Source organism: Amborella trichopoda, chromosome 6, assembly GCF_054954075.1.
Source record: "Amborella trichopoda isolate Santa Cruz 75 chromosome 6, AtrichopodaSantaCruz75HAP2 v2.0, whole genome shotgun sequence".
Taxonomy (NCBI): domain Eukaryota; kingdom Viridiplantae; phylum Streptophyta; class Magnoliopsida; order Amborellales; family Amborellaceae; genus Amborella; species Amborella trichopoda.
In genome coordinates, this window is record NC_142341.1 from 47,068,810 (window position 1) to 47,091,569 (window position 22,760).

Genomic DNA, 22,760 nt, shown 5'->3' on the forward strand with positions numbered 1-22,760 from the left:
CTCAAAAATCCATCGGAAATGATTGTTTTAATGTTGAAAAACCCTCTAATTGATATCTCGACATCGAGATGTATAAGTATGAGGAAAAAAAAAAAGAAAAAAAAATTGAGCCCCTAAAAATAATGCTTCTTGCAACATTTATCTTGGCAGTTCACTTTCAAGATTTTCGTATATTTATAGATCTCTTTGATGTTAACTATTTTTTAAATTTAAAATTTTATAATTAAATATAAAAATAAAATTTAAAATAATCTTAACATTTTTTATATGACATGATAAAATTTGGGGTTGCGCCTTAATTGGAGCGGTTAAGATTCAACCTTACAGAAACCACACCCACTAGAAAAAGGGCAAAATTGAAGTTACAAATAAAATCATAGCAACTGGGGAGAAGAAGCGTTTATAAGGAGCCCTGGAACCTGACCTTCCTCTTCTTCGCTCCCTTCTTCCTAGAGAGATATTCAGAGAAGAGAGAGAGAGTGGGGACTGAGAAAATTAAGAGAGAGAGAGGAGAGTAGAGAAGTTCGGGAAGCTGAGAAACGCAGACCTTCCAATTGCTTGCTCCTTCCAATTGCTTGCTGCACATTCACTCTCTTCTTTCCCCTGTAACTGAGAGAGAGAGAGAGAGAGAGAGAGAGAGAGAGAGAGGCAGAGAGAAAGAGAGAGAAATGCAGCAAACTCAACACTAGAATAGCCCTTTCTCTCTCTAGAGCAAAACCCATCTCTCCCCATCACATATGACTGAAACATCTCTTCCCTTGTAGAGAGAGCATGTAGTCACTGCCGAATGCAACGAAACCACCATCAAAAGCGGACCACTTTTTCTCTCTAGAAAAGAACCCATTTCTCCGTTTCCGAAATGACAGATACAGAGGTTCTCCCATGGCTGAAATCCCTCTCCCTTGCCCCCGAATACCGACCCACCATGGCCGAATTCCAAGACCCAATAGCCTACATTTACAAGATAGAGAAAGAAGCAAGCAGCTATGGCATCTGCAAAATCATACCCCCTCTGCCCCCTTCTCCCAAGAAAACAGCGATTGCCAACCTCAACCATAGCCTCTCTGCTCTCTCCCCCTCATGCACCTTCTCAACTCGTCAACAACAGATCGGATTTTGCCCGAGAAAACCCAGGCCCTCTGCAACTGTAGTCCAAAAGCCAGTTTGGCAAAGTGGGGAAACCTATACCCTAGAACAATTCGAGGCCAAGGCCAAAGCCTTTGCGAAATCTAGACTCAAAAACCCTAACTCTCGACCACTTGCCATCGAGACCCAGTTTTGGAAGGCTACAGCTGATAAACCCATCACTGTGGAGTACGCAAATGACATGCCTGGTTCTGCTTTTGGTGATCCTGTGGAGCAGGGAGTGAGGAGAGTTATTGGTGAATCAGAGTGGAATATGAAGGTGGTTTCGAGGGCAAAGGGTTCTGTGCTTAGGTTTATGCCTGAGGAGATACCTGGTGTGACCTCCCCAATGGTGTATGTTGCTATGTTGTTCTCATGGTTTGCTTGGCATGTGGAGGACCACGATCTCCATAGCCTGAATTACCTGCACCTTGGTTCTTCAAAGACATGGTATGGGGTCCCAAGAGATGCTGCATTCGCATTTGAGGAGGTTATTAGGGCGCATGGCTATGGTGGACAGGTCAATCCACTTGGTAATCTCTCTCTGTTTCCCTATATTGGGTTTTCCTCTCTCCCCTGTTCGTTTATTTCTCTGTTTTTCCTGTACTCTCTCTCCTCTCTCTCTACCTCTTTTATAATTTGGGTAAGTTAATCTCTCTCTCTCTCTCTCTCTCTCTCTCTCTCTCTCTCTCTCTCTCGCTCTCTCTCTCTCTCTCTCGTAACAACCATCCCCCCTCCCCCTACCCTGGAGCCCCTGTTTTCAGTGTTTTTCGTTTGTAACCACAACCTCAAGATTGTGACAAGAAGGGGTCTTGGGTAAGCTATGGGATTGAACTGAGTTTTGGCTTTCTTCACTGCTGATATTCTTTCTTTTTTTATTTATTTGTTTAATTTTTTTTTATTTGCATGTTTGTGGTAGTTTCATTATTTTGTAGAAAAAAATGAAGAATATTACAAGCACATCTTACTTCTAAGAGGCAGACTTCTCTGAATGTTGCTAGAACTCTTAATTAATTAATTTTTTGTTTTTTCTAAATGTGATTACCTGACTGATATAAACATGTAACTGGAACAGAGTAATCATCGGATTAAAGAGGAATTCCATTCCTTTTCATTTGCTTTTTAGTTCTAAAGGTGGAGCCTCTTCATTGTTCTGAACAATTTAAAAGGAACAAGCAACTGCCAAAGGAATTTAAGAAAAAAAATAGCGTGCTTAAGTTGAATATTGAATGAGTTAACTAGAATAAAGCAATAAGTAATTATCTGATCATTCTATCTATAAAATAACAAACAATAACCGATAATTCAACTTTATGGCAGTTGCTTTTGCTATGCTGGGGGAAAAGACCACAGTCATGTCTCCTCAAGTGCTAATTGATGCAGGTGTACCCTGCTGCAGGTGCTTTTGAATTTTGTTTATTTATTTTGATTATTGAATCTTCAAATGTCCAAGTTTTTGTTCTCTATTCTATTCTTATGGCTTTTACTTGTATAGTATCTCTTTGAGTAATGCAGGGAAAAAGAATAATTTGATGGTCAATTTATACTTCCCTTTTGCAATCAGGTTGGTGCAAAATGCAGGGGAGTTTGTTGTCACTTTTCCAAGGGCGTACCATTCAGGTTTCAGTCATGGTGAGACATTGTTTTTATGGTTGCATTTCACTTCTATGAATCAATTTGTGATTGGTTTAGCTGGGGTCATACATTAACAGCTAGCCATCCCAATGGAGATATCCTGCCATAGTTTGAGAAACTGTTGTATTTTATTTTTATTTATTCATTCCTAGTTCAATGCAAGCATACAACAGGTTGAGTCTGACTACATTATTAAGAGAAATATGTGGTGGAATATTCGGTTTTTTTTTTAAACGATGCAAATTCTTTTGAACTTCTTTATATGATGCAAATTGGGGTTTTCATTTGAAAAGAATATAGAGAAACTAAGGGGTCTTGGGTTCCTGAATTAAAGGTTTTAAAATGAAGCAAAGGTTAGCTACCTCTATGCTGTAAACAATAAATAGAAAATGTTTCCTTGGGGATGACTTATATTGTTCTTGGTGGCTGTTTTTTATCTTGATCTTTAGTGATTTCTGGTGGTCAGATTATAATTGCTCTAGTAAGGTGAAATAGAAAGTACTCTAGTAAGGGTCTGGCTTACCAGTGGATAAAAAATCAAACTTCTAGGGTGAATCTGTCAAATACATAGAAGGATGTTGTGAGGGTTGTAGACTGATCTAGGTGTTTGAATCTGTTTATTTTTCTTTATTATTCTTTACCTCATTCAAACCTTTTTATTGTATTTCTTTTCGCTATTTTTCTCAAACCTATTTATGGATTTCTGTTATTTGTTTGAAGGTATTTGGTTAATCTGCTGTTACTATAAATTGATTTAAACCAAGAGGATTAGTATCTGAAAATTCAAGGAGCCATATGTATTTGTCTAACCCTGATTCTCACCCCAAAATTTTTTAACAACAAAAATGAAACCCCGGTCATAGGACATTTTTCATCTGATTCTGTTTTATTCTATGTTTTGTAACAGACTACTGAAATAAGTTTTGTTCTTTCTTTTACAGTTTCTTCATTTAAGATTTTCACCCTACTCATTCTTAAAGACTCCATTCCTTTTACATTTTATAACCGCATGAGCAATGTTATGAAAACTGGATGAATAACCATTAACCAGTGGACCAGGAATCAGGGCAACTGTTCTCTTTGGAAGAGAACACTCCAAAAAAGATTAAATCGGATTGAACCGCCCATTTGAATGGAAATCCATCAGTTGCTATTACTTTTATCCAAGTGATTCGCTGGTAGGACCGATGTTTGTACCAGATCAACCTTTTCCCCAGTTTGACATCTGGTCTGGTTTCTAAAGCATTACTGCCACCTTCTCTTTCATGGATCTCCTCTTCTCTTTGTTCAGGTTTTATCTTTGTCCTACAAGCTCCTGTCCAGGTTCTTTCCAGCCTCCTTAACCTCTGTCCTTCAGTAATCCTTCTTCAGGTCAATCCCGATCCCTGGCGACCTTCTCCCCTGTTTTTCCTTATATTATGTGATAGACCTCTCATGGGATCTGTTCCTTCCCCTTCCTCCTAATTACCCCCGAGGCCCCTCTTATTTTCCCTAACATTCTGTACCACTATTCCTTATCTCCATGACTCCTCTGCTTTAGTTTTTTTAGGAAGCTACCCCAATATTCCTTGTTTAGCCCACGTGCCCTATCCCAATTTTTTTTACTCATGGAAGAAGGGAGAAATAGCCTCTCCCCCATCCCTGATAGTGCCTACCCTTATGCCCCGTATTTGCGAATAATTTCAATTCCTCTCTATATACAACTGCTTTTATTGTTACTAGCCTTTCCTCTCCCTTTTTCTTATCATAGTGTACTCCTATTGGACTCTCCCATTATCTCTACTCAGCTGTCTTTTACCCTCCAACCTACCTGAGCTAGATCTTAGCGGTGGTAATGGGTCTGGCAGCCCGGCCCAGGCCACTTTGGCCTGAGGGGCCAGGCTTGGGCCAAGGTCACTATAGGTCTGGGCTGACCAGGCACAGCCTGGTATTTCTTTAGTCCCTTTTTTTTTGTTCTCTTTTTCGTTGAATCTATTAGGGCTGACTCACCCTAGCCCAGACTGTGATAGGACCGGGCCCAGGCCCCTTCAGTCCGGTCTAGGTCGGTCTGGGCTTGGGCCAGCCCTAAGGGTCCTGGGTCGGGCTTGGGCCAGGGCTTGGGCCAGGGCTTGCCTGACCATTTGCCAGCCCTACTCTGTCTCTTTATCTAAATATGCACATTCATACATTATACACACACACATATACAACATGCATACATGCATACATATATACATAAATATATCTTTTATGTTGCATCCAGTGCACACCTAAAATGGCCATAGGCAAGTTCTGTTTCAACTTGTATGCCCCAGAATTTCCAAAAATTCCCTCCCAAACCAGCCATTTTATTTCTCTAACCTGCACGTTCCTCTTGCACAACATTTCTGGTTTCTCATTTCTATTCCATCAGCTGTACACCTGTCAACTAGCAGCTGTAACCTAGCTATTTTGACGGACCTCTAATCTCCCTAAATTATCTATTTCTAACCAAACCATTATACCCTTTTCACTCCCTCGATGTCTCACTCTAGCTGCAATCTTGTGCAAACCCCTCCTTTCCCTTCCTTCGGTCACCTTGAAAGACCCACGTGTCACACTTCTGGTTTGCGCTCTGGTTGCTTCCATGTTAAACCTTTCGTCTTTTCAAATTTTATGTCTTTTAATTAACTAAGAGCCATATACTTATTTTGACAACAAATTTTCTTTAGTGATAAAATAACTTTATTCCGTTTTCCAACTGAAGTACAAGTATAGGAGATTTAAGTGCAAAACTGGTTGGGATGTTTGTAGTTACCATAAAGGGCTGTTGGAATCTTAGCTGGTAGGAGCCAATACAAGCAGTTTAGGTCTTTGCCCTCCTTCCCTAGCTAAAGAATCTGCTAACATATCCTACTTTCTCCAAATAAATATTGACAAAATTTACTTGTAGATGTGTACATCACTATTGTACTCATAAAAAATATGGGTCTGCTGCCATGGATCAGCAGAAAATAGTTAACTTCATTTCTTCCTCTTTATTTCCCTTACCACTTCTCTTCTGGCCTTCTGCCTCATGTATTTCCTCTTCCAAAGGCATCACACTAAACCCCAAAATCTATTCCTTATAGCCAGTCTTCTACTCTTTCCATACATTTGTCCCCCAAGTTACCGTGGCTTTCCATTCTGCAAGAAAACTATTGGTCCCCAGTCATATCTCTTTCTCACTTAATGCTACCTCCTGCCTACGAAAATTTGCAATCGGCTTCTAGCTTCTTCCTATAAGTTCTAAGTTCTCACATAGCTCATGACTTTTTGGCTCTTTACATAGTCTTATTATTGCTTGTGAATACAAATATTTCCTTAGCCTCTTTCTGGTTGCTTTGGTTAAATATTTAATATATTACATAAGCATATGTTTTTTTTGCACTTTTTTTGTCATAAATATTTTTTCATGTGCATTGAATGGTTAAGAGACATTTACCATGCCTTACACCTTGCAGACTTATATTATTTGATTGTTTGTTTGATCTCTCTTTATCTCTCTCCCCCCTCTGTTCCCTCCCTTCCTCCCTCTTGTGTGTGGGCACGTGGGCATGTGTGTGGGTATGGGTGTGAGTGGGTGGGTGGGTTAAACAGTAAAACTGATGCCATATATTGTTTTCTGTATCACTGCATTTGGATTCACAGGTTTCAACTGTGGAGAGGCAGCAAACATTGCCACACCAGAATGGCTGAGAGTGGCGAAAGATGCGGCTATTCGTAGGGCTTCTATTAATTATCCACCCATGGTGTCACATATCCAATTGCTGCATGCCCTTGCCTTGTCATTCCATTCAAGGTGTGTTCTTGCTCCCTATCTTTAGAATATTGATCTGTGCATAAGAGTTGATGTTCTTGAATAATTTAATGTGCTATCACACCGCCATTTAGTATTTTGAGGTCCCCAAGTGACGGTTTTCTTTTCATTCATTTTATACTGTTGATGTATTGTGGACTACTAGCAAGAGTGTGCTATATGGTTCAAGGGTTATTCTGCAATTGGCCTCTCTCTGGTTGCTTATATATATATATATATATATATATATACACACGAGAGGCACAAGTAATTGGCTGACTGTGGAAATCTCCACATGTATTTTAGACATACTAATTTAATTGTCTTCGTCTGAGAAGCTTAGAATGTATGATCAAAGAAAAAGAAAACATCTGGTTGATGAACTTCTCAGCCCCCCATTCAGGTTTCTAGCAATAGCCTGTACTATTCGATTTAGTTCAACGGCGTTGTTCTTGTTATTTGTCTGAATATTAGAAAACTTCTGCAATTTTGATTAGTGAATCCATGTTTTTCAGAACTCAAGAAACCATTTTTGCCAATAGAAAATCTATATTCCCCAAAATTATATTTCCCTTTGTCTTTCTTACAGGTTTTTACATCTGGATGACAAGGATTATTACTTTATATAATGAACAAAAGCCGTATGGCTTACTGATTACATATGTTATGCAGGATACCCTCAAGCATTACAGTTGAGCCCTGGAGCTCTAGATTGAAAGATAAGATGAAGGGAGAAGGGGAAATAGTGGTCAAGGATCTCTTTCTTCAAAATATGATTGAAACCAATGACCTTCTTCATACTCTTTCTGAAAAAGGATCTATGTGCCTACTGCTTCCACCAAGTATTTTGTGCGAGACATCTCATGTAAAATCAAAAACTGGGTTATCGTCTAATAACTCTGAGGAAATGTCTGAGTCCTCCAACTTGGCCCTCAGACATATGACTGGATTTGATCCAAGAAAAGGAAAGGCTTATCCTCTGATTGAAGGAAAAAGAGTTACTTCTATCAAAGCAAGGTTCCATAAAGGAAACCATGGTTCTTATGCCCCAATTAATAGGAACGAATGTTTAAATGATAGCACCTTGTCATGTGATCTTCAACTGGATCAAGGCCTATTATCATGTGTCACCTGTGGGGTTTTGGGGTTTGCTTGCATGGCTGTGATTCAGCCGTCAGAAGCAGCTGCTAGAAACCTACAGTCTGGTAATTGTAGCTTTTTGAGCGATCAATGTGGTGGTTCTGGATTAACAAGCGATGCTTATCCTACAGCTGAAGGAAATGCCAATGATTCTGATCTAAATTCATGCTCAGGTTTGCTTCTATTTTTCCATTTATTGCTCAAAAGTCATAACTCTTTTGTAGGCTTCCATTCTAATTTATAAATTGTGATTATTTGAGGGGAAAATTTCCTGCAAGCCCTTGTTAACAAATCTGGACATTTGAATGCATTTCTTAGGTTTCCAATATAAACCTTGAGGTCTTGGTTTTGGTGGTTAACGTTGAACTTGGAACCTGCTTTTAATAGTAAACAACGTGGTGCTTCTATTATTATAGTTCCCTTTGTTTAGTGTTCAGTAACTACATGATATAAGGGCAATTATCTGGTGACTACAATTTCAGAGAAGTAATTATGCATTTAATAACTTAACAACCAAGTAATCGAACTTCAGAAAATCACTATATAAATTTCTTCCCTGTAACCCACTGTTTATATTTTCTTCTTAACTACTTCCCTATGTCTGCTTTCTTGTGCATTATTGATGATGTCAATGTATCAAAGACATGTTGTGTTATACTTCTTAATTTTGCATAGAATGTGTAATTCTGCTTAAGGAACGTTTATGTTGGGTGTAGCTTCTATTTGCACTAGACACAGCTATATATATGTGTGCTGTGGCTTCTAGAAGGTGTCAACTTTAAACAATCTAAGTAAGGCACACCTCCAAAGCTCATCAAAAGGTGTAATTTTGGTGTCCAAAATTTGAATGATGACCTGAAAATCTACTTCACATCTAATTATATAATTTAAAACCTAGAGATGGGACAATGGTATGGTTTTGGGATGATAACTGGGTTGGTTGTACACCTTTTAGGGATCAGTTTCCTACCCTTCATCGGATAGCAAGTGACGAGCATTCAACTGTGGCAGAAAATTTTGGTCTTTCGAGTTCTCTTCGATCGTGGTCACCAAATTTCAGGAGACCCCTCAATGACAATGAACTAGATGACTTCGGGACCCTGGCAGTAGTCCTCCACTCTGTATTCCTTCCTAATTCTGGGGTAGACAAGATCATTTAGGAACCTACCCTTCAGGAATTTTTTCGGTATCCTCTTTCTATACCACCCTCACGTCAAACCCCATTGTTGCTGGCCCTAATCCCTCTCTTTTATCGAAAGCCTGGAACCACTTCTTTCCCCCAAGACTCCAAGTCTTATGTTGGATAGTGATCCATGAGAGGACCACTGACGGTATATTTGTTACAAAGGAGAGGATTGCAATGCCCCAGTAGATCTGCCCGCATGGAAGAGGAAACTATGCTCATCTGTTCCTCCATTGTGGGTTTGCAAGAATCTTATGGACCTCTGTTTTGGGCTTCTTTCAATGGTCCTGGGTCACCCCAAGCTCTGTCCCTCATTTGTTCCAAGCATACCTCTATTCGCCTTGGCCTAAGGCAGGTAGAGAACTTTGGAAAGCCGTGTCTGCCACTTTGTGGGTTCTATGGATTGAAAGAAACCACAGGATTTTAGAGAAGAACTTCGATCACCGCTTTGGCCGACAAAGTGATGACCTTAGTGGCTTTCTGGGCCTCCAACCACAAGTTGTTCAAAGACTTCCCATCCACTGATTTTCATAGAAATTGGACAAACCTTAACATGGTAAGTCCCAAATTTTCACGGGCAGCTGTGTGGAGACCGCCTGAGCTAGGTTTCATGAAGCTAAATTTTGATGGTTGCTCCCTTGGTAAGGCGGGCCCTTCTAGCGTGGGTGGTTTGTTTCGATCCAATGGGGTTCACATTTTGTTAGCTTTTTCCTGCCCCATCGGCTTAGCAGATTCTACTATGGCCGAAGCCCGTGCCTTGTTGAAAGGACTGGAAAAAATTGATGCAACTTGGGGTTCCTTTTTGGTGGTTGAAGGAGATTCCAAGAATGTTATTTCATGGGCTTCCGGCCTATTCCAAGAATGTTATTTCGTGGGCTTCCGGCCTTTCTCCTTGCCCGTGGCGCTTAGATGATATTTTTGATGAGATCTCACATCTGTTGCGGGGTATCTCAATATCATGGCACCATGTATTCTGGGAAGGCCACTCGGATGCAGACCTTCTTACCAGGGAGGGAGCCCATTCTAACACCCTGGAGGTGCCCTAGACTTTGTTGAACCTGTGCCATAAGTTCTTTTGGTTTCTTTTTGGAACCCTTCGGGGATGTATTGGGTACGCCTTTGGGGGGGCTCTCTTGACTGTATACTTTGATACCATTAATACAACCACAATTAACTCTTTTCAAAAAAAAAAATGTGGATATGGCACAAAGGATATGTGTTGATCTTGAAATTGTTGATGTTTTAACATATTTTAATTAATATTTCCCCTAAGTGACTCAGCAGTATTTCATTTGTTTTTAAACTCAAAAGGCTTCTACACTAACGGGTTTTGGTCGGACTAATATTTTATCGGAAATCAACTTATCTGTGAACATTCTACTTCAGATTTTTGTTTCTAAATGGAAATAATCATGCGTTTAGTGGCATCATTAGTTGCTTCCATCCAAAAAGAGGCAACATCTTGAGTAAATGATTGACCAGATTGACTATTTCTTGTCTGAAGCAAAGCACTGAGTACAAATTTTCTGTTTTGAAGTTATATAATATAGCATGGAATCTATCCTTTGTGTACTTTTTTTTCCTTGTCTTCCCTATTATCGTTCTATCTTTAATTGATCTTACTTTTTTCCTCGCTTTTCTTGCCTTCTTTATTCTCCCTCTTTTCTGCCTCTAAGCTATATACATCAGTGTTCATTTGTACCTCATTTGGCAGTGCAACTTGATATATACTACAGTTCTATGGATGATTTTAAGGATAAAAGAGTTATAGATCCTGGAATTCCTGTTACTTAATGGCATTATCCTTGGAGTTCTTTAAGCCTTTTATTTTGTTGCAGGATATACAAAAACAGATGAGAGAGATGATCAGGATGACTCTCAAATATACTCTACCTCTCATCAAGACTGTAATCCACCTCTCATCAAGGATGAGAAAGATGGTCAGAATGCATATCCGAGGACCCTAGAAAAATCTGATCCTTCAACAGCCGATCATAACATCTCTTCACTTGCCCTTTTGGCCAGTGCTTACGGAAATGCATCAGATTCTGAGGAAGACGAAGCTATTCAACACGATATTACTATGCATACGAATGAAGTTAGTCCTATAGACACATCAATAGCATGCATTGGGACTCAACAATCAATGCCTGTGTGTGCTTATCTCCCTCCAATTCTCAGGTCTAAGGATGAACTTCAATGTGGCGACTCTGTATTACTATGCTCCAGTTCACCGCATCAAAATGAGGCTGCCAATATAATCAATCACCCTATAACAAATTCATTATCTGGAAATGAAGTTGCAGCACAAACTTCTAGTTCCTTTCACATTACTAACAAGTTCTCTGAGAACTCGAGTGCTAAAAATAATAACAATATTCCACTTAGTAGAACTCCTAATGTCTATCAGAGACGCACTGAACTCGTACATCCAGACTGTATGCCTTCAAATTGTAATGTTCCTTTTGAACAATTGGGTTGTGTTTCAAATGGCGGCCCTACTGAAAATGTTAATGAAACAGCAATTGTAAATTGCATAGACACCGTTAGAAACAATAGAAACAATTCTGAATGGCAGGATATTGACAAAGATTCTTCAAGAATGCATATATTTTGTCTAGAGCATGCCATGGAGGCTGAAAAGCAGCTTCAACTTATGGGTGGTGCCAACATTTTGCTTTTGTGTCATTCAGGTGAGTTCTTTGATGCCTTCATCTAGAAAAAATGCATTGTGATGTTTTTTAAATCTTGCATGATGGCTTTTGCAAGGTGCACTTGTGCGTTATTTATTTTTCTCCCTTGGATTGCAATAATTATGTATGCTTTTGGTGATAGTTATTTAAACATATATCATCATGCCCATTCTGAGTCTTGGTTTACTCAATACATTGGTTTGCTTTGTCTAGACTGGATTCCAAATAAGGTATTAACCGTTAAAACTGTATATATTGTAATGGGATTGTAGATTATGAGACAATTTATTTTTGGTACAAGGAGGTCACGATCACTTTTAGCCATTGGATTGAAATCCAATAGATAAAAGTGTGTCACAACATTCGAGAAATTCAACAATTGGAGGAGCAAAATGACATTGTAGTATGGTCCGTAACGACAAGTGGAAAAGAGAGAGAAAAACTTATCATGAAAATGCAGTATGATATTGATACTTGTGTCTGTTTTGGATCCTTCATTTAACTTTACCCACAGGTGTGATCTGATGATAGATGATATTCTTCTTAGATACTTACGCTTTGAATTATATAATAACTATAGGTTACGTGTGAAAGAAATCTACATGGTTTAGGTTGCAAGTTACATTCTTTACTAAACCTTTAATGGACGCAATCATTATTCCACACACTTATACGCACTCTCGCAACACATTTTCCTTGGATAAAGTTCTGGGCTTTATGAAGCTTGTTACTACAAGAACATGTAAATCGACCTAGGTACATTCTTGGTTTGTGCTTTGTTTGGTTTGCAGTATGTTTGGCCGATTATTCTGTTGCCTAAAGCTTCCATATTGTGAGTTGATAGAGACATATAGCTGGGACTAGTGCTTATAGTGAATCCTAGGAAAGTAGTCTTTGTATTCTTGTCACTTGGGAATCTAAAAGATCTGAACATCAGTGCTGTCCATAGTTAATAATTTCTACTCAGATGTACACAATCTCATCTACCCTAATGAATATAACTTAATTGCCGAAATCTGTAAGCATTTACAGAGTCCAACCGGTCGGAGACCTTGTAAGTAATAAGTTTTTGTTTGTTGGTGGAAACAAGGGCTGTTTAGCAGTTGCAACATGACCAACTATACTGATCCAAAGCTTTGCCATACCAAGAAATGCTACAATGTGACATTGATGACAGGGCTTTGGGCAAAACCATGGCCTACAACAGAGTTATAGGTCTGAGCAATGCTACTTTACTCATTAAAGACGTTTTATTTTTTTGTATTTATAATGAAAAAGGAAAGACATTTTGCTTTTGGTTGTCAAAAAATCATAGATTGGAACTAGACAAAATCACAGACAACAATCATGTGGGTTGGCACCCAAAGGCCATAATTCAAAATTATCTTTCGTAGGACACTAATATTTGTTAGCCTGATGGCCATTTTATTGACCTTCATTGGGTAAATTTATGAGATTAGTTTAAAAAAAAGAAAGAAAGAAACTTGGATTATTTTCTCAACTCGGCACGTTAGCCTCACTTTTCTTCATGCGTGATACGGGCCATGTTTGTCCCAATTATTTGAGTGAGTTACTTATGATGTTTTTGCCTATTCATGAAGAATAATGATCCTATAGGACCCTCTGCCACTTATGTGTGTAAGACCCCAAAAGATCACTATTAAAGTTGGCATGGATCTCTAGAAAAGTTATCACATGGGTGTGAGATTTGACTTTTTTAAAGATCCGTATTAACTTTAATGGTGATCCTTTGGGGTCCTACACACATGGGTAGAGGAAGATCATATAAGATCATTTCTCATTCATGAATTATTAGATGTTTAAATGCTAATTTTTTTTAAATAAAATTCCTACAATGTGAAGCGAACGAATGTGCTAGTGGTTTTATAACATTGCTTTAATGTATGGTAAAAACAATTAAAACTCGTATACTATCATCTCTCTGTCTATTATCTAGACTTTGTACGAGATTTGTGAAACTTAAAAGGGTAGATATTTGTTTATGTGAAAAAAGGGATGCATAATTATTATATTACCTTAAGACACTCCACATTTCTGATGTATCAAGTTTTCAAATGATAGGTGCTGTTTCTTATTTGATGAGGACATAGTCTCATTTTTTTCCTCTTTAGTTCTTTTAAATGTGGCTAGGCTCATTTTTTTTCCCATTAGTTCTTTTAAATGTGGCTATTTTATTTCTTTCGTTTTAACTTTATTATTTTTTGTGAGAACCCGATAATGAGATAATGTTAATGAGGGTATGATCTCTTCCTCTGTAATTTGTAGACTATCCCAAAATAGAAGAGAAAGCTAAATCCATAGCAGAAGAAATGGGAGTCATCCATTCTTGGAATGGAATTGTGTTCAAGGAGGCGAGCCTCGAGGATCTAGAACGGCTTCGAGTTGTTCTCGAGGAAGAAGACGATGAAACAAGTCATGGAAATGGAGATTGGGCTGTAAAGTTGGGGGTCAACCTCTATCACACATCAAACCTGAGCAGGTCTCCTCTCTATAGCAAGCAAATGCCATACAATTCTGTCTTGTATGAAGTCCTTGGATGTAATTCCCCGGATGACTCCTCACCCCCTGGTCCAAGGCCCAGAGGCAGGTATGCAAGGCAGAAGAAGATAGTTGTGGCTGGAAAATGGTGTGGAAAAGTGTGGATGGTGAACCAGGTGCACCCATATCTCAGCAATGGTAAACATCTTAAAGAACAGCATGTTGTGTTAACGACTAAAGAGCTCGAGAACGACAGCAAGCCTGGAGAGAGAAACCTCGATCCTAATCAAGCTCAGAAGTCTAGAGAGGACGTTTCGGAACCTGATGAGGCTGGGACATCTCGAGACAGTGATCCCGAAGCTGTAAAAGCCAGTGGGTCTCTAGAGAGAGTATCAAGCCTGGATGCTTCCTTGAAGAGGAAGAGATTCACAAAGAGGAGAATGTCATTGAGACGGGTTTGCAGCAAGAGGCCTAAGTTCTGTGAATGGGGAGCTGCCGGGATGGAAGGCATCGACCCGGCTTCTGAGGAGCATGATGAAATTGGCAAAGAGCCTAGGGAGGGAGAGACACCTAGGAGTGCCATGAAGAAATGGAACCAACTTGGTATTTTTGCTTGTACTATTTCTCATTATGGATATTGCAATCATTCTTTTATTCATCATCTTACAATGTATTTACCATCGGGTTCGAGCCGGAGCTCAATTGGAAAAGCATTCATTGTTGCTACCTTGAGGTTGTGGGTTCGAACCCAGCTTACCGATAAATAAAAAAGAAAATTAAGGATATTTGCTACATAACGACAAATGTATATTCATATAGGAAGAGAGAAACGTTATCTTGGGTCATTTTGTTCTTTGATTTCTTGTATTCACAGGGAATGCACACTTATTTTTTGCGTTGACGAGAATACTGTTGTTTCTCTCTCTAAACTTTCAGACGTAAGCCCAAAGGGGGAAGCAGATGAAGGTGGCCCAAGCACCAGGCTGAGGCAGCGGCCCCGGAAGCCCCAGCCAACAAGCAATGACGAAACTGAAGTCCCATACAAGCGATGTGTGCGAAAGAAGAGGGAGAAGAAGATACCAGAGAGTGGGAACAAAGAGGAGAGAGAAATAAAGGCCCCAGGAGATGAGGATGCATACCAATGCGACATAGATGGGTGCTCAATGGGGTTTGGGACGAAGCAAGAACTCGTAATACACAAGCGGAACCAATGCGCTGTGAAAGGGTGTGGAAAGAAGTTCTTCTCTCACAAGTATCTACTACAACACCGGCGCGTTCACTTGGATGATAGGCCGCTCAAGTGCCCATGGAAAGGGTGCAAGATGACTTTCAAATGGGCATGGGCTCGCACGGAACACATACGAGTGCACACAGGGGACCGGCCCTACGTGTGTAAAGATAATGGGTGTGGTCGAACCTTCCGATTCGTGTCTGATTTCAGTCGCCACAAACGCAAAACTGGACATTTTGGCAAATGACAATGGTGAGTTTCCTTTAATTTTCTTGGGTATTAATGGTTTTTCCTTGTGGGTTTTGGGGGTGATGGGCCGTAAGGGGTAGTGCAAATGGATTTTCAGTTTTAAAGATGGATGGGGAGAGGGGGGGGATTCATAAACTGTCATTTTTATGTATTTGAACAATTGAGACCTTCGATTCGATTCGATTACTTGACAAATTGATTTAAGCCATCTCTCTCTCAGCGAAATTGATTTAAGCCATCTCTCTCTCAGCGCATGTGCGTGTGTGCGCGCATGCATGCGAGTAATGCTCGAAGTTCGGTGATCCCCTCGTGCTTGACAGGTAGTTTCTAAGTGCACTCTGGGTTTCCCCCAATTTTGGATAAATGGAATCTGTGATGAAATTTGAAATTATTGATTATTTGATTTTCATCGACTCGAAAGAGGCACGACTCTAAGCATGCATGGGCTACTAATCCTTGTTTGGGTAGGTACTGCTTAAGATTAGCCGTGCTTTTACAATGCCGCTAAAATTTCTTTTGATATATATTATGAATAAAGTTTTATGGAAAACCGAAGAATCGTGTATCTATCAAACCACAAGTCGAGAGCAGGCACACCGAACGTGTACGTCTATTCGCTACTGGCCAAAATAAGCAGCATAAAAAAGATAGTAAAAATTTAAAGAAAAAGAATAAAATGATACGAGTAGCATGTGTCAGCTAAGAGAGTGATGAACAATTCTCCGCTATGAGGGGAGGAATGGTTCAATGCCACTGCCGTCGACAGTGGGCGCTTGATGATGCATGTAGCATGTTGTTCGTATTATACATGTACCATGGTATACATGCCCTTTTCAAAATAATAAAAAGGAAGGCAAATCTAGAGCTCGAAGGGAACAAAGAGAGCAAGAAGCACAAAGATATAACAAAAATGAGAATGTGTAGAGAGAGAGAGAGAGAATACACAACAGGCAAAAAGGAGAAGAAATCATAAGATAAAACAAGTTTACAGGCAATAATGCATTCTATTAACACATTAAACTGATAATAATGCACCGGTTAGAGAGAGAGAGAGAGAGAGAGAGAGAGAGAGAGAGAGAGAGAGGGAGTTATCGTGTAAAAGCTCAATCAACATGAAGAAATGAACCGTCAATCACTCACCACTCCAATACGTCCTAAAACTCCCATGCACTACAACTAATTCAATGTGCATGAGAAAGAAACACGTGTCTTATTTAAAGGGCCCTACTCCTATAATGTCTGAATTTCAAATCTACCCACACCCAAATAAAATAAAATTGAAAACCATACATTGAAATTCAACAATTGAAATCATGAATCTTTTTTTGGGTCTCATGGCACTCTTGAATAATGTACCAACTAGATTGAGAAAGGCTTCACAGCACTCCCACTAAAAACTCCAAATATCTAAAAATTTTGGCTAGTATATGTACTAATACATAAAATAAGGTTTCAATTATCTCCATGATTCCTTTTTCCCCACAGGTTTTTAAATTATTTTCCTCTCTTTTTGAATTGTGATATTAGAATTTTTGATAAAATAAGGCTCTTTCAAAGAAATCAACATCCTGTTTTAGTATCCATGCAATTTACCTAGAATATCTCCCCGTCTCTAAATTCTTTTGACATTCAAGTTAATAGTAATTCCTACAATTATCAAAACAGCTTACACTCATCTCAACAAAATCAAATATCTATGGGAGAGATATTAGAACACGTGAGAAATTTAGGAAATAAAAAATGAAATAAATATGAATAATTAAGTAAATACTTGTCCAATTACAAAAATTGCCTATAAAAATTGATGGTTGACTTAAAAAATGGATAAAACAGTCAATAATTATTAAAATAATATATCGTTAAAATAATTTTGATCTAAACTAGACCATTGTGCAATGCACGTACCATTAGCTTGTTGCGATTGTTCTCTAAATTAAAAGGTAAAAAGACCAAAATGACCCTATCACATATATCAAATGTTCCAAGTATGAGGCCATTACTGCAGTTATTCTCTATATTGGATGCTCTAAAGCACCAAAACTCCCACCATGAAGTCCGAATAATTGAAATATTATCAGTTAATTCAACCATTCTCCAAATTCTAAGGGAAAAATGACTAAAACAACCCCCTACAGAGATTATTCCAATGTTCAGTGATTAACTGTCACCATTCTCTCAATTCAAAGGAGAAAAGGATCAAGAAAACTCTACCTCGTCACCCAAAATTTAAATATGGAGTGATAACTCTTTACTGTTCTATAAACTGAAGAAGGAGCAAAGCACCTCCACCAGCTGATCTGAAAGTTTGAAACATTCATCAATTGTTGTGACAATTCTCTAATCTTGAAGCAAAAAGGACGAAACATCCGTACCATTGATATCAATGATTCGAAATGTTTGGCGACTACTGCAAATAATCTCTAAATTGGTAGTAGAGAAGAACCATTACATCCCCATCACAAACACTTAGTATTTAGAATAATTCAATCATTTTTGTGACACTTGTAGGTTAGACTGGCTTAAAAAGACTAAAACAGCACCACCACCACCACCAAAGTTCATCGACGGCGAGAATAACTTATGACTGCCGCCTACATTTAGGGAGGGGCTCATTCTGTTATGACCATTTAGGAGGGAAATCCGCAGAAAGTGTTATTTTGTGTAGCCTCAATGCCACACTAAACAGAGACCAGTTTCCTCTTGAATTACCACGATACTCTGATCACACTTAACATTAACCAGTTTATCTCAAGTTTATGATATTTTGATCCAAGACAAAATCAATCTGATTAATACATCATTCTTTTGTTTCCTTCTCTATGAAGATTACTGTGACTGTGCAATTATTAACTGCTTTTATTTGGGTGATATATCAGAAAGAACTATTATTAGAGTGACCCGCTAAGAAATAAATGTTGTGACACTACTAAAGAAAGTCGAACAGACATGGACTAATGACAGCATTACAAACTAAGATATTTCAGATACAGAAACCATACCCATTTGTGCACAGTAAGAATTGTGAAGACCAAAGTTGGGAATTCAAGCTTCATTGTATGAATCCAATAATAAAATCTAAATGTGGAAGATATACTCCGAGGATCGTTGCGCTCCTTAAGGGATTCCCTATTTTGCTGCCAATGCCTAGCTTAGAAATAGAAGAGAGATCTCATTAAGCGCCAAAGAAGAGAGATCTCATTAACCGCCAAAGAAGAGAGATCTCATTCAAAGAACAGGTCTTTATATAGAAAATTTGGATTTTAGAGAGCAAAAAGTGATCAGAAGCCCCATATATAAGTCAGAGCACAACATTAGTTCCCTAATATAGAAAATTTGGATTTTAGACAGCAAAAAGTGATCAGAAGCCCCATATATAAGTCAGAGCACAACATTAGTTCCCTAATAAATCAGTAATTGTGTGCTCAAGTATTCAGAATTTCTTCTTCTATGCAAAGATTAGATTTAAAATCAAGTTCAGATTTAGAACATTAAATGTAAATAGCATGAACTTTTATTCACAAGTCAAGGATTTTTTGGGAATGGGAAAGTACGAAGTGAAGAACTTCCTGAAACCAGGCGTAACTGTCAAGATTCGACGATCAAGAACTGGTTAGCATGTATCCTAACTGAGAAGAGTGGGGGTAAGGACGAAAGTAATATGTTCAGTTTCCATGACACAGAAGATGATCAGTTCAATTGAACTAAGATGATCATTCGATCAAATATAACTCCCATGCTATTTATTTCTACAAAACTGTTTATCTAATAAATGAACTATGATGCCAGAGCCGAGCTATGCACACATCAAAAACAAGAGTTTCTAGACATTTTTATAGTATCCATACATTACATCATTAAATGATGCAGATTTCAGAGTATCCATTTTCGAAAATTAATTTAAAGATTAAAATCTAAGTAGATTGAATGAAGTTTATTTCGTGGTTTTATATGCTTGATATCATTCAACATAAACATTGTACGCTCATGAGATGTAAAATATGTAAAATAGAAAATGATATTAATCGATTCCTTTTTTTCTTTTTCTATTTTGGATAAGTATATTAATCGATTTCTACCCATCTAATGTTGCATTTCTTGAGTGGATTATCAATTCTAAAATGAATGGTAGTTATTTCATGCAAATATTAGCCTCATGAAGTTACCTGAACTCTGCAAGTTAACGGAATTCAGACATTGTGAGATTTTAAAGCTGACAGTTGGTTTCTATCCCTGTTATCTAGCTCATCTTAAAACCCAAAGGATCTCTCTCTCTCTCTCTCTCTCTCTCTCTCTCTCTCTCTCTCTCTCTCTCTCTCTCTCTCTCTCTCTCGTATGACTAATAGCGTTTCATGTTGATGATACTCCTGCACATCATTTCAGTCGAAAGTTTAGAAACAGTTTCTCTCTCTCTCTCTCTCTCTCTCTCTCTCTCTCTCTCAGTCTAAAACAAAAATCAGATACTCATCCTCTGTTACTTACCTATGACGCAAGGAAGCATAAATAGGAAACGAAGTTAACTATCATTGATCTTGATTACTCTTTTTTCAGCAGAGAATACAGTGTTCACTCCTCTTAAGGCCAATAACCCACATAAAATCATCCATGAATTTTTGCATACCTTTAATTGGGTCCATAAATAAAACAGAAAGAAGAATCGCTTTTCAGAAATACATTTACTATGGTTCTGCCTTTCTTTGTGAACCCAAGAATAGCACTCTTTTTTCATGGAATAACATAAAAAATCACATGAAATAATCAGATTGTTTAGCTTTAAATGCGATTTTGATGAATAAAGATCAGAAAATCATGCATTTTTCATGATAATTATCAATGCATGCAGTGGTACCGAACTGAGGAGATATATCAGAAGTTAGAACTAAGCATCTGATGAGAATATCAATACATATGTTGCGCAATTCAATGTGAAGGATGAAAAGAAATCATACCTTTAAGAAGTTGCAGAGTGAATCTTTTGAGGTTGGCCTCTGTATAATTTCTTGGGAAATAAGAAGATTTCTACCACTTATAGAAGAAAAATGATATTAATGTCAAAAAATTTCATGTTGGTCTCTGTATTATTTCTTGGAAAATATCGACATTTTCTCTCACTTCAAAAAACAAAGAATTATGCCATTTGAAAACTTTGTGTTATTTCTTGGAAATCAAGAAAAGTTCGTTCTTTCCGCATCGATACTGAGAAGCATTACACCATCTGTTAAAAACATATCACACAAAAAGAAGAGTAAACCATCCAAAACGAAATTATGGTACAAAAACCCTCTTATCTATGATTCTTAAAGATTCTTAGAGCAAAACATGTTAGAAAACCATGAAAAAGCGCATAAAATAAGAATCAGATAGACGGTAAAAGAGGAAAATAAATGAATTCTTTTACAGGCGAAGGCGAATCATGATGAAGGTATGAAGAGTGAAACGCATAATCCACCATGAAATCGTTAATGAAAACTGAGAAAATAAAGGGAAATAAACAAAAGAATAAAGAAGTAACCGTGACCTAATCTACATAAAACCCTATGCGAAACAAAAATCCAGAGAAACTTTGTAACAAAAAAGCATGAATCAAGGCTTGGATCCAAAAACCAGCAAGATTTTCACCTAAAAAATTGGGTCGAAATCCAACGTGAGAGAAAATAAAAAGCAAATGAAAAACAAAACAGAAGCACGAGATTTAGTTTTGTGCGAAATTTATAGGATAAAATCTGACGTCTCAAATCGATTTATGACTTCTTCCCAACCAACTCCTCATCAGCTCATTCTCCGCTATCCTCCTGCTAAAATCGACTGCTAAATAATCGAAGGTGGAAAAAGATCCGGCGAGGTCACACCGTCATTCTGTTCCTTGGGGAATTTTTGCAGTTTTTCCGGCTCCACGAAAAGCGGAATGAAAGCAAAGGGAAGGGAAGGGAAGGGAAGAGAAGGGCTTTCCTCAGAGCTTCTCGGACAAGCCCGGAAAAATCATTTCAGGCGAGAAACTCGACCGGAAAATTAGGGTTTCTTCGTTTCGTTTTTCTGATGCGGCTTACCTCTCCTCCTCTTATGTTTGTTCTGCTTCCAAGAAAAGGCTCCTTCTTATATAGGAGACCTATTTATTTACCCTTTTACCCCTGACAAATTATTATTATTATTATTGCTTTAGTTATTATTATTATTACCGTGGTGATTTTGTGACTGTAATCTGTTTATTTTAAAGCATGATCGAGCTGAATTTTGAAGTTGAAATTTTTATTTCTTGTGAATCTGGAAAAGAATGAGGATATTTTGATGAAATGGGTTTGTTCTTGCTATTTTTCTGATGCGCCGCGCGCCCTGTTAAACAACACTAAATATAAAATTAAAGAAGAGAGAAATATAAAGTAAAAGAAAAAAGAAAAGAAGGCGATAGAGGCACTGCAATAGAGCTGATGAAATTTCTAAATTGAATGGTGCGTGCGTGCGTGCGTGCGTGTGTGTGTGTGTTATTTTTGTTGAAAAAATACAGCTGAAATTGGGAGGAATTCTGCTGATAATGTATTATTTCGAAATGGCATGGCGAGCATGCCTTGATTCGGCGATCATCGGTGTTTGTTTGATCATCTGCCAAATGTTAGGACCGGACTTTCCAGGATCGCAGGACGTCAGAGAGAAGAGTGTTCCCTTATTTTAAGAGGGAGGGAGGGAGGGAGGTTTTGCCCTGCTTTCTTAGAGAGAGAGAGAGAGTTTGTGTATATTGCATCGATGACCTTGCTTTTGAAAGAGAGAGAAGTTGCAGTGATTGTGCTCTGCTGCGTGAGAGAGGGGGAGGCATGATTGTGCTCTGCTTTGGAGAGCGAGAGAGAGGGAGGTAGCCATATTGCATGCGCTCTGCTTTAGAGAGAGAAACTCGGGGTTTATATATCGTAAGTGGGAGGGAGAGAGGGTGTAGTTATACACCGCACGCTCTGCTTTAGATAGGGAGTAGTACTTGTATTGCTTCATTGAAAGACAAAAGTGGGGAGTTTGGTTTTCGTCCCCTGCTTGAGAGAGAGAGAGAGAGAGAGAGAGAGAGTTGGTTCGAAGTGAGTATTACCCACCTTAACAACAGCCGCGCTAGAGAGAGAGACAGAGAGAGAGAGAGAGAGAGAGAGACTACTCTCCTGCTTCTGTTTCAACACTTACATTGCCAACGAGCCCCTGATTGTGTTTGAACGGTTTCTTCTATCAGTCTAGAGA

At 38.5% G+C, this 22,760-nt stretch overlaps 1 protein-coding gene and 1 long non-coding RNA gene across 2 annotated transcripts; one reads left to right on the plus strand and one right to left on the minus strand.

The window, feature by feature from the left end:
• Positions 1-306: 306 nt before the first annotated feature.
• Positions 307-15,759, plus strand: REF6 (relative of early flowering 6). Its single transcript, XM_006852216.4, has 8 exons — positions 307-1,658; positions 2,446-2,524; positions 2,690-2,757; positions 6,409-6,559; positions 7,229-7,869; positions 10,718-11,572; positions 13,859-14,674; positions 15,008-15,759. The coding sequence occupies exons 1-8, from the start codon at positions 860-862 to the stop codon at positions 15,547-15,549; spliced, it is 3,951 nt and encodes a 1,316-aa protein (XP_006852278.2). The 5' UTR covers positions 307-859; the 3' UTR covers positions 15,550-15,759.
• A 2,534-nt stretch (positions 15,760-18,293) lies between these two features.
• On the minus strand, positions 18,294-21,627 carry LOC148781822 (uncharacterized). Its single transcript, XR_016056890.1, has 2 exons — positions 20,498-21,627; positions 18,294-18,695 (listed from the first exon to the last, which is right to left on the minus strand). It is a non-coding gene; the product is annotated as an uncharacterized LOC148781822 (long non-coding RNA).
• Between the last annotated feature and the right edge of the window lie 1,133 nt (positions 21,628-22,760).